Here is a 12,158-nt window from a genome sequence, read left to right as displayed (position 1 = left end):
CAATAACAAAAATGAATGGATATATCTGACAAAAGTCAAAAGTAACCAAATAACATTACGCTTAATTTGTTTATTGCGCATGTCAAATCAGAAGTGTGTAAAATCATTATCTCATCATCCAAACTAGCTGACGATTAGAGGTATTGAACGAAAGTATCAGGATGGTCAGATTCTAATGTTTTGTCTACTTTCGACATTTAAACCACATCTTTTAACACTAGTTTGTTGAAATAAATGAGAGGATTTTGTAAGTGCGTCGTTACAGGAACCTTAGCTGGGAATTATTTGATTCGGAAAGTTATTAGCTAGGCGTACAATTTAAAACGATGTATGTAAGAGGGCTTGACCATACCATAATTTCCTATCACTGCTTATCATTACGTAAACATACATAAAGCAGTCTTCGAACTTACGCTTATGTGTTCCTCATATCTTCTCGTGTGGTCAGCTATGTAATGTACCGAATCCATTGCTCTTTCAAATTCTGGACAGAAATGTAATAGTTTTGGTCCTGAACATCCTTCATGTTCCTGCATCGTGGCTTGTTCGGACGTCATCGGAGTGGACATTGCCTCATGCGAGTGTCCACTGTTACCATGAATTCTACACGCCGGGTAGTTCATCTCGGACCCGTATTCGGCATCAAAGCTTTGTCTTCTACTGTATGGCTCGTTTTGAGAGTTGTAATCTTTGAGTTCTGTGCCATTGCAAGTGCGAACCATCACCTTCCGAGGCTCAGAAGCGGTATCCGAGGGTCTGCGCATGAGCAGAAGACGGGGTAACATCTGCATGAAGACGCGCTTCACCCAGGGGTTCATGCGATGAGTGGTACTGGTGCGAAAATGGACATTGAGTACCACAACCGTCACTATTATAGAAAGGGTTACGAGTATCATAGTGAACAGTAAGTACTTGCCTAACAATGGGACAGTGAGTGAAGTTGGAGGAATGATTTCTGCCAGCAGGAGGAAGAACAGTGTCAGAGCCAACAGGATGGAAATACTCAGTGTAACCTTCTGACCGCTGTCCGAAGGAAGATAGAACACTAATACTGTAAGGAACGAAATCCCCATGCAGGGAATGATCAGGTTGACAGTGTAGAATAATGTCTTCCGCCGCATGCTGATGTTAAAGGTGATGTCAATGTAAGGTTCCTCACAGCAGGTGTAATACTTCTCATTTCGAACAGCAGGGACCTCCAGAACGTCCCACTCCACACTCAAATAGAAGTCGCTGAGATCGATTCCAATTTCCACAAGGTTAGTTCCAGGAACCTCTTCATCGTGTCGGAGGTCCACCTAGAAAGTCAAAAAATTTAATTTAACTCGATTGCGAAAGTACAAAAGTATCTCAAAATATGCAAGAAATATTTAAATAAAACAACACATTTAATTTCAAATGATGAGTTTCATTCACAACAGTCAACTTTTAGAAAGCGTTTATATTATGCTTCCAATGGACAACGAAACGGTTAGGTATGGTCATAATTAAACTTCTAGTGAGCAACGAAACCGTTTTTAGTTTCCAAAAATATTTCTAATTAATGGTGTATTATTTATAACATTATATATTCGATTTTTTCGATCTCTGAGGTGAGAGAAAATTATTTGTTTTAGAGCCCTTGTGTAGCTTCCAAATTAGGAACGGTTAGCGCAAGTAACCCTTGTGTAGCTTCAAAATTAGGAACGGTTAGCGCAAGTAGCCCTTGTGTAGCTTCAAAATTAGGGACGGTTAGCGGAAGTAGCCCTTGTGTAGCTTCAAAATTAGGGACGGTTAGCGCAAGTAGCTCTGTAGGTTTGCATCAAAACTACTTGCGCTAACCGTCCCTAATTTTGAACTGATCAACTAGAAAAACGGCGCCTAATCAACAGCACACACCACCAGCTCTTGGGCTACTCTAATCAAATAGTGGGATTTGACCGTCACTCTTATAACACACTCAAGCCCTCAAAGTGCACAGCTAATTACGAAGTATTTAGAGGTTTTTCTTAACAAAGAATACCATAGAGTCAGTTCAGAAGTAAGCCAACCAATCGCATTATTTCTCCTTTTCAAGTAAATATTCCGCAGTCACTTACGATTCAAAGTGTATGATTAAGAAGATTACAACGAGCCTTAAAAAATGTTTAGTTTCATTACCTACTCCCCGGAGGTTGAACCAATATTTGGCCAGTTTCGATAATTTTTCTCTAGATTTATCGGTATTTTTTGTGCCACGTACTGCATAAAGTATAAATTTGTTAATAAACGACATTTCCAAAATGTGCCAGTGTCTTATGTTTATTATTACTACAAATTTACGACATAATTTTCAATGTGTTTTCCGTTAAAATGATATTCAGGATTAATTAAAAACGAGAATCAATGAAAAGCACTGGAATTTCTTAAATAAAATTTTATTAACACAAAATTAATGTTAATACAAAGAGGAAAATGCACTAGTGGGGGAGGGGGAATGAAAAAGTGATCTCAGTTGAAAGAAAGGGGTTTTAAAAACAACGAGATAAGAAACTGAAAATATGTCAATACAATTCAAGAACAACACCTGTTACGACGTGTTCAAAAGACCATATTTAGTATTTCAAGATTATAAATAATTTTACTAGGGGGGGTCAAAGCCTCTGAGTGCGGGGGTTGCATCCCCCTCCCCACACATTGCATGAGGCCATGAAATGCAGGTATTCTGAACGTAAGTTGAAGAATGAAAACATATCGTCAGTATTTGCAAAATGCTCACGAACCTTTCCTGTATAATATTTGGTTGAAGTAAAGCTCAAAGCTACACAATGGGCTATCTGTGCTCTGCCCACTAATGGTATCGAAAACCTGCTTCTAGCGCTGTAAGTCCGCTGACATACCGCTGTGCCACTGGGGGCGTATAATATTCAAAGCACAAGACTCTTCACTTTGAAAATATTATGTTTTATTGTATTCATTGGCCAATCATTATCGGCTAGTAATACTCCTACTGTGCTAAGAACGGCTTGACGGAGTATCTTTCTGGTGTTGAATCTTCTACGACATTCACTTACTTAGATATGTGAGGGTTTATAAAAGTTCGGTCACTGTGTCGATGGGCCGGATGTGATATTAGTGTTAGCGTGCCTGTAATGTAAATTTAAGGTTATGGTTTGCGTCTCGTTGCCAAAAAATGCCCTAGTTGCACTACAAGAGTGACAGTCAAATCCTACTATTCGTTCAGACGATAATAGTCAAAACGTTAGCGGTGGATGCTGTTGGGTAGCTGCCTTTTTTCTGGTCTATCGGCTCAAAATTAAAAACCGTTATGCGCAGGTAGTCATTGTGGAGCTTAACGCGAAAACTCTAAACAAAAAATATCGCTTTGCATAAAATATTAAAAACTATAAAATTCTTTTATTGATTTATGCTTCTCCAAAATCTAAAGATTTGTTATGTGTTATTGTAATCCGATAAAAACCAGAAAGTAGAACAACCTACACCACAACATGCACTTCTCTCCAGACGTGGCATAAATGTAAAGTTAGGTCAACATGCACTATTCAACTAGGTAGGAAAGTCATTAAAAATAAACTCATTGATTTACTGTAAATGACGTATAAAGTCATCGAGTTTCTGTTCGATTAACTTAGAATCTACTGAGCTTGTGATAATGTAATTTTAAACATAATAGTCTAAGACAAAGATATTTCTTTTCAACACGCGACTTTCTTAAACTCTTTCTATATTCGCAACAGAACGGTTAAAAAGTCTTATCGATTAATATAATTTAGTTTGTTTAGAATAGTTTAATATTGATCGTGCATTTTATCATATAAGCTGGTTGAAAGTTCAGATAAAGCTCTAATCCTTTATCACGTGGACTACACGTGCAGGTCAGAGACCCCTAATCTTCAGGTCTCTAAATTGTGAACTCTGACCATAAGGAGGGCAAACAGTTAATGGCGTACACTGTCTACAACGACTGGTTTTAAACAAATAGCCGGAATGATTATCACTTTTATTACGCGCCCGCAACTGAAAGTGTGGGGTGTGTTCAACGGCATCATGGTCCCCTGTCACAATAAATTTCCTCCCTGAAAAGGACAATCCCGCCCCACCTCCCAAAATATATTAAAAATTATCTACTATTATCCAGACATTAAGTACTTAGTTTAACAGTTTGTTCAGTCCTTGTATGAATTTGTATTCAGCATAACATAGTACAACCTAGTAAAAGTGTTTTTCTAACTGCATAGTTCTGTCATACACATAAACATACTTTACAGGGGGTTTCTAAAACTACACATTACGCCATATCACCGGAGAGAAAGAACTTTAGGTTATCTCAATAAAATTCTCAGAAACCATTTCGGCTTCGTTTGTATTTTGTCCCAATTTATTTTATTTCGTAACAACTTTTGAAAAAATTGACCACGTCCTTCGCTAGCCCTCTAACGATCGTCTTCGAACAACTGAAGCCTCTCGTAGGTCGGTGACTGTACTAAGTTTCAAGTTAAGTGCGTCTAGTTAAGTTATCCTAAGAGTTTAATTGAAGTTCCAATTAGATTTACTTAGAGGATTAAATTAAGTCAAAATTTATCCTCTCAAGAGTTTTAGAAGATCGCGCTTGTTAGCGGACAAAATATCTCATCGTCTAAGCGGCATCATTATCATCCAGTAGAAAACGATAAAACATTTAGTTGTGAAGTAAATTTTATAATAGGTTACCTTAAATCCGTCGTAGGTCCAAGAACCAAACTTCATCACGCAAGTTTGCTCGTCGAATGGAAAGTACTCCACGTCAATAATGCACGAGCTTTTGTATATGGCGGGAGGCTTCCACTCAATGAACCCTTGGAAATTAACCATAGCTTTGGTGGCTAGAGTAACTTCAAAGTTTCCGTCGGCACTACAAAGAAGAAGGAAATTTCCTCTTTGATTCCACATGGTAATGCTTAGAAAATGCCTAGAAATTCGAAACTGCGGGTAATATAACCCATGTAAGGTTGTTATTGGTTACTTCTGCGGGTAATATAACTCATGTAAGGTTGTTATTGGTTACTTCTGCGGGTAATATAACACATGTAAGGTTGTTATTGGTTACTTCTGCGGGTAATATAACACATGTAAGATTGTTATTGGTAACCAATAACAACCTTACATGTGTTATATTACCCGCAGAAGTAACTTCTGCGGGTAATATAACACATGTAAGGTTGTTATTGGTTACCTCTGCGGGTAATATAACCCATGTAAGGTTGTTATTGGTTACTTCTGCGGGTAATATAACCCATGTAAGGTTGTTACTGTTAGGTACTTTTCAAGAAGCTCTTTTATCCTCTCTTGATATTTCAAAATGTGAGAACAACAACAACAATAACAAAAAAACACACACACACAGTAAATGGAACCAACTGTCAGAAGTCTTGATATTGGAGAAACTAGTTTTCTTTACATCCTGGCCATCAAATCTATTGGAAATCAAAAAGAATTATATTCCAAACAGATAACTACATCAAAAGAAGAAGCGTCAAAAGTTGTTTGATTAAAATCCTGGCGAATTTCAACACCTTTCAAGGTCACTTGAAACTTAACAACTTCCTAACTTCGTGTGTTCTTAAGATAATATAAAGGCCCGAGGTCACTTAGGCGTCGTTGACCAGTTTTCTTGACAGAAGACAACGTGAGACTGAAGAGGACACATGAACTAGTTTCTCCGATATCAAGACTTCTGGCAGTTTGTTCGGTTTACTGTGTTTTGTTCACTAACTGCTACACCAAGATTTTGTTATTTTATAATTCCTCAACATGCTTCTTTCTTTTGATGACATGAAATTCCTCTTATGCCCTAATGCCACATGTTCGTTAAAATCCAAACTCTGTTAATATTTAATTTTCATGGTCGGAAAATAAGTAACAATTCAGAAATTCGAACAATTTCTCTTGTTTGTGTGAGTAAAACTAAATAAAAAAACTTCATATAAAATACTTGAAAATTTGTTTTCACCCGATGCTAAGTTGAGTGAGTAAGTTTTACGACGAATTTAAGTAAAAATATAAAAAATATTTCGAAAACACGAACAATTATTTCTTTTATTTTCGGGTCATATTTCACTTATTTGACTATAAAATGCATATATTTACCAAAAAAAATAAAGGTTTTAGGGCGTGCTTGGAACGTCATTGTCTGCTTCTTGTACAAGACAATATCATGTTTTCAAATATAACTAGAAGGAACCTATACCATTACCACCTACCATATTCTGTTAGACTCCATCATTTTTTAAATTCTTCGACAATTATGATTTTTAGAAATATGTTCGGTGAGTATGTTGTTAGATATAATGTACAATATATATTTGACAAAAAATGTTCCATAATATGTTTAGTATATTATCACCCACTTGTTATATAAAACAATGTCAGGTTTCCAGATATGGTCCGAAGGCACGTGGAGCATGTCCACCCCGCCATATTCTCTCGGGTCCCAGCGAAGTTTGTAATCCTCCCAGAACTAGAAAGGAAGTAGCAACGAATTAAGTGGACGAACTTATTTACGTTTTGAGGTAGTACTAATGTGAAAGATCCACCCCGGAAAATAACAATCTGCTTGGTGGTAAGTTTACGGACTTATAGAGCTAAAATAACACAGAAATAAAAAAAACGTAGAAACATACGTTTTCTTAAAACCAATTTGGGCTCACATATTTCTAGTAAGGAAATGAAATTTTGAACCAGAACAGCACGTGTAGGTTGAACGGCCAAGTCAGAGACCTCTAGAGTTATTTTTTGCTTAAGAAGTTGGCTTTTGTAACTAATATTGTTTGTGTGAAATCTTATTGTATACTAGTGACAAACTAAAGGGCATAAAAGTTAATGTATTCATAGTCCACCAGGTGTCTAAATAGTGTCAAGTGTCTAATCAATTCACTAATTTTGAAAAGAAATATTAACTTATATTTAAAATAAGCTTTATAATTATTATTTATGAGGAAGTAAAATAATTATACAGCGCCACTTTTATACGGCAACTGCATAAATTAAATATTTCGTCGTTATTCTGTTTCTGAACACTTGGTGGTGTATATGTAACTATCCGATCAAAATATCTTACATGTACAGAAAACAGCATAGTTAGAAGAACGAGGTCAGCCGTGTAATATAAAAACGAAAAGAGTCCAGTTACATAAAAGGAAAAATCCTGTAAAGATACAGTGTAAAAGTAAGCAAGTAAAACGAGAAAGAACTTGGGAATATTTGGCGCTCTTTTTTTAATGTAACTCGAACAGGTAGAAACATGAATTAAAAACACCACTTGTTTCAGTTGCGTGGGTTATACACACAGACTAAAACTTTTAGTTGTTCAAGTGATATTGTAAAGAGCTGTAGTATGTACGTATAGCTGAACAGATTCAGTATGTATCCTACTCTGACTTGTAAATATAGCATTAAAGATATAATAAAGATATGAATCATCTATTAATACCTACATTTAGTTATCAGATATTCGTAGTTTTAATTAAAACGGAGAATACTATAACGTAGTCATAGAATCAAATTACACCTAGTGATCACCACAGTTATCTCTAATATTGCCTTTATTTCCTAAGTAAAGTCAGTTATATGCTATGTGAAACTTTAACTCGATGTACTGGAAATCCCCCATATTTGCTACGTGAGCGTTTGAGTGTATGGTAAGTAAAACTCCGCGTTGATTTTGTGGGAAAGTTTGAGTGTATGTTATATGATTTATTTTTATTCTGTTGTATGTAAAATGCTCAGGCTATATTATGTGGAACTGTGAATACAAATTGCATCGAACTTGGAGATATTGCTTACTTATACGTTGAGTGTATGTATATATGTAAAACACTGAGCAATCTATACTATACATAAACAGCACAATTATTTACCGAAACGTCATCCTTAATAATTTACCGAAACGTCATCCTTACTTGGTGTTGGTACAAATTACCATTCGAAAACTTCTTGAGCGTTTCTTTTAACTACAAATGAAAAATAGTCGACGATGATTTTCTAACATTAATAACTGGAAGAACTCGTTAGAATAATGTTCTGATCATAAGAAGATGGAGAAGCAAGTGCTATAATGTTTCGGATTTAGTGAGTGGGTTCCAAAATTTTCATCTCAGTTTCGCAGGCTTTTCTTGATCTAACAATTAAAATAGATTTAAAATGGATAAGATTTGAAATTCTGTAGGTATGACAAACATTTTCAAAATAAATAACTAAAATACAACTGAAAGTAATTAACATCAAGATGAAACATGGTTAACTCTGGCGAAACGAGACACGTGTGTATTTCTTTCTTTTACACCCACTTTTTTAGCTGATGGATGATGATGATGCTAGGTTAACTCTGGCAAAACGTAGACGCTTATGTATTTATTTCTTTTACATCCACTTTTTTAGTTGATGGGTGATGATGCTAGGTTAACTCTGGCGAAACGAGACACGTGTGTATTTCTTTCTTTTAGATCCCATTTTTTAATTGATGGATGATGATGCTAGGTTAACTCTGGCGAAACGAGACACGTGTGTATTTCTTTATTTTACATATCCTTTTTTAACTGATGGATGATGATGCTAGGTTAACTCTGGCAAAACACCGACACACGTTTACTTTTTTCATCCCATTTGTAGCTGTGTTTTACTTCTTTATCAGAATGGATCGTTTAGGTAGAAGATATCTTGTTATAATGTTTTTCGATAGGAAAGAATACTATCAGAACTTGGTGATACAGTTAGTATTTTGTTTGTTTGTTTGAAGTTAAGCACAAAGCTACACAATGGGCTATCTGTGCTCTGCTCACTACGGGTATCGAAACCCGGTTTATAACGTTGTAAGTCCGCAGACATACCGCTGTGAAACTGGGGGGCTACAGTTAGTAACTGGAAGTACAAAGGCTGAGGCACGACCATTCTTAGTATACATCTGTATTTGATGCGATACCTGAGTCACGTACAAAGAATTGTTTGTGCTAATTTCTCTGTAACAGTTACTTCAGAACTCAGGTAGAGATAAACCAAGACATATACATGAAAGAACCATTGGGAAGGTTGCTTCAAGACATTCTGAAGTTGAGACAGTTTGGAGGCTAGGAATCAACCCACACTAAAGGTTCCTATCTGAACTTATTTCGTACAAGGAATAACTTAAAAGTGCGATGCATGTTAGAGCTGATTCACTTTGTATCACGCGACCGGACCTACTGTACGAAGAAATGTAACGTGTTGTGTTACTATGGTGACGTGTAGATAAACTATTTACTCAGCCCGTCTGATTGGATGTGTCCTAAAACCGGGTGTATATATATTTTTGAAATTAGCACAAACGTCATTAATAAAGTACACAATTACACGTTCTTCAGCAACACAAACGAGAAGAACCAAATCTGTCGACAAGTTAGCGCTGAAAGCATGTTCAACGATCCTGGTTAGAACCTAAAACTAAAGCTGGTTATATGAGGTATAGTCAGTTGAAATTTATAAAAGAATAACTCCATACGAGCGATATTATTTTATAAAACAAGAAGAGTTTGGCAAAATATTAAGGACTTGTTAGTCTGTGTAGTTTGGGTTCTTTTGAAAGTTTTCATAATGGGCTTATCGGGACTTGGTAATTAATAACTTGAAAAATGAAAAATATAAAACGCTGATGCTTGTGCTAAGGTTGATAGTTTATTAATACCTGATAAAGCGCCATCTGGACGACAATTGTATATATATATATATATATATATATATATATTCATGTCTCATTTTATTTCTTCATCTCTTCTTAATATACAGTTTTTGAAACGGAATCGTTTAAGAAATAAAACCGGACAAACATACACTGTTAAAGATCAGCCTCATATTTTTAAACACCGATATTCTAAAACTAGTTACTAGTAAACTAAACAGAACATTTATTTTACTCCAAACATTGCAACTTGCTTCAGCAGTTTCCTTCAATTAAGCCTACATGTTGTCTGCTAAATACACTTCAAGAACAAATACATAAGTAAAGTGTAATTTATTACTACCTACTTTTTAAAGAAATACTACTGAAATTAAATAGCATTTAAAAACTTACAATGTATTAGCTGGGGGTACCCGTCCCCTGGACGGAAGTTATGTAAATTCATGATTAATGAAAAGTTATATTAGGACATGAAAAGTTGCTTCCCTTATATGAAATTGTAAAAACTGCAAAACACAAAATGTGAAAAAGTAATTTTGTATGTGTCTCCCCATGGACCCAACAAACTTTCATGCAAATTTGGTGAAAATCCATCAACAGGGGCAAAGTAGTGGTAAAAAGCGCGAAAATACAAAAATGTCCATACAAACCGCAAAACGTAAAATGCAAAACAGGAAATTTGTGGGTATCTCCATATAATCTCAACAACCGTCCATGTAAAATTTGGTGAAGATCCATCTAAAGAGGGCGAAGTAGCGGTAAAAAACGCCCATAAAAACTGCAAAATGCAAAACTGAAAATTTGCATGTACCCCCCGCTTGACCATATCGAACCTCCATACCAATTTTGGTGAAGATCCATCCACACCCTGCGAAGTAGTTATATGGACATACAACAGACAGTACTATTATATTTATATAGATACTTATAGATAAACAAGATAAAATATCATATTAAATTATTAACTTGAAACTGAAAATTACTACTTTTTAAATATGCTGTCCTGGAATATCGGGGGTAACTTTCTTAATTTCGAAAGTTTTGACTTAAAGAGAATTCAAAACTAAAACTAACCATTATTTTACTTTTGAAGTGTGGTGTTTCATTTTAATAAAAGTATCTGTTAAATATTTCCAAGTATCTTATCGAAACCGTGATCTATATTGTTGTAATGGTTTTAAGAAGACGGCGGTTACAATAGACTAATTTTCGAAAAAAAGATAGTTTTTTTTTCGAATTAAAAAAATGTTTTTATTATTGAAAATAATAAGATGACCAGAGATTCTCAATAACGAAAACTGGGTAACACTAATTATAAATAGTAAACATATCAATTACCATAGAGAATAATAAAAAAAAAGTATAAAAATACGATGCTTACCTGTTGAACCCATACGTTAGTGGTCATAATTTGTTCTTTTAGATTCTACACAGAGAGAGAAATCATAATGTAGTTGTTATAATCAATTATACTAGTGGTTGTAAAAAAAACTTTGATCCAATTTAGGAACTAAAAACATGATTATTTCTAGACATGTTAGGATTTAATAAATAAATAAATTTAATGAATAAAATATAAATGATATTGATCCAATCAAACTCTCATATCCTTTGCCAGTGTTAGATTTTTTTATAGTGGTTTATAATTTGTAAAATATTAACTGTTAAAGTCTTCAAGACATAACCACCATTAATATGATAGATTTGTATCAGTAGTGAAGTCAAGAACTTGCCCTGTTAACAGTTAAATTATTCAGCACTAACACCGGTTTCTCAACTGAAAAAAGAAGGATGACATAAAGTTGGACAATATTTTTTTCATCTCAGATGTGTGGTATCACGTGTTTATATATTGAAGACTACGTTTATGACTAAATAATAAGAATATTATTAATTCAGAAGATGACATTAATCGCACAGTAGACTTGGGAATACATAACTATCATTTATATTTCATTGAAGATGTTTTTAACAAATATAAATATCACATTCATAAATTCTGACAAATCGACCATCTTTTAACCAGATATACAATTCGACACTTACTTACCAAAATATATCATAATAATGACAAGGTAGTTCCAGCCAATCAATACGCTTTGATGCCCAAATAAGGAACTTATGGCACACAGTTGTTGTTGCGAAACAAAATAAAAAACAAAAAAAAATAGGGGGGCGGGTTAGCTCTGAGGTAGTGCTCTGAATTTCGGAGTTGGCGAGTCGCGATCAAATCCTTACAATACCGTAAAATACCCCCTCCCATGCACGTTAAATTGTAGGTATGGTATAAGAGTGACGGTCAATCTTTTAGCATGGATGGTCAGTAAAAGGGTTCTTGTGACTGATTATCTTCCCACTGGTTCGTAGTTCAAAATTATGGATAGCTTTAGTATATTTGTCTTAAATACTCAAACACAGAATGTTTTTCGTAAACAATGACTTAGAAACATTTTTTTCATTTTCTTTATAGGATTCTCATCGTAGTTATATT

At 34.9% G+C, this 12,158-nt stretch overlaps 1 protein-coding gene across 1 annotated transcript in view; it reads right to left on the bottom strand.

The window, feature by feature from the left end:
* Nucleotides 1-313: 313 nt before the first annotated feature.
* Nucleotides 314-12,158, bottom strand: part of LOC106465828 (acetylcholine receptor subunit alpha-like) — a 131,923-nt gene continuing 120,078 nt past the window's right edge. The window contains exons 3-6 of the mRNA XM_022393778.1: nucleotides 11,049-11,093; nucleotides 6,366-6,475; nucleotides 4,690-4,870; nucleotides 314-1,298 (exon numbers count right to left, since the gene is read on the bottom strand). Of these exons, the coding sequence (XP_022249486.1) occupies nucleotides 378-1,298; nucleotides 4,690-4,870; nucleotides 6,366-6,475; nucleotides 11,049-11,093 (1,257 nt within the window). The 3' untranslated portion in view covers nucleotides 314-377. The remainder of the gene's footprint in view (nucleotides 1,299-4,689; nucleotides 4,871-6,365; nucleotides 6,476-11,048; nucleotides 11,094-12,158) is intronic.

Source organism: Limulus polyphemus, unplaced genomic scaffold, assembly GCF_000517525.1.
Source record: "Limulus polyphemus unplaced genomic scaffold, Limulus_polyphemus-2.1.2 Scaffold2064, whole genome shotgun sequence".
NCBI classification, from domain to species: domain Eukaryota; kingdom Metazoa; phylum Arthropoda; class Merostomata; order Xiphosura; family Limulidae; genus Limulus; species Limulus polyphemus.
The sequence above is the reverse complement of the archived record's forward strand: the minus strand, read 5'-3'. Positions and strand labels throughout refer to the sequence as shown.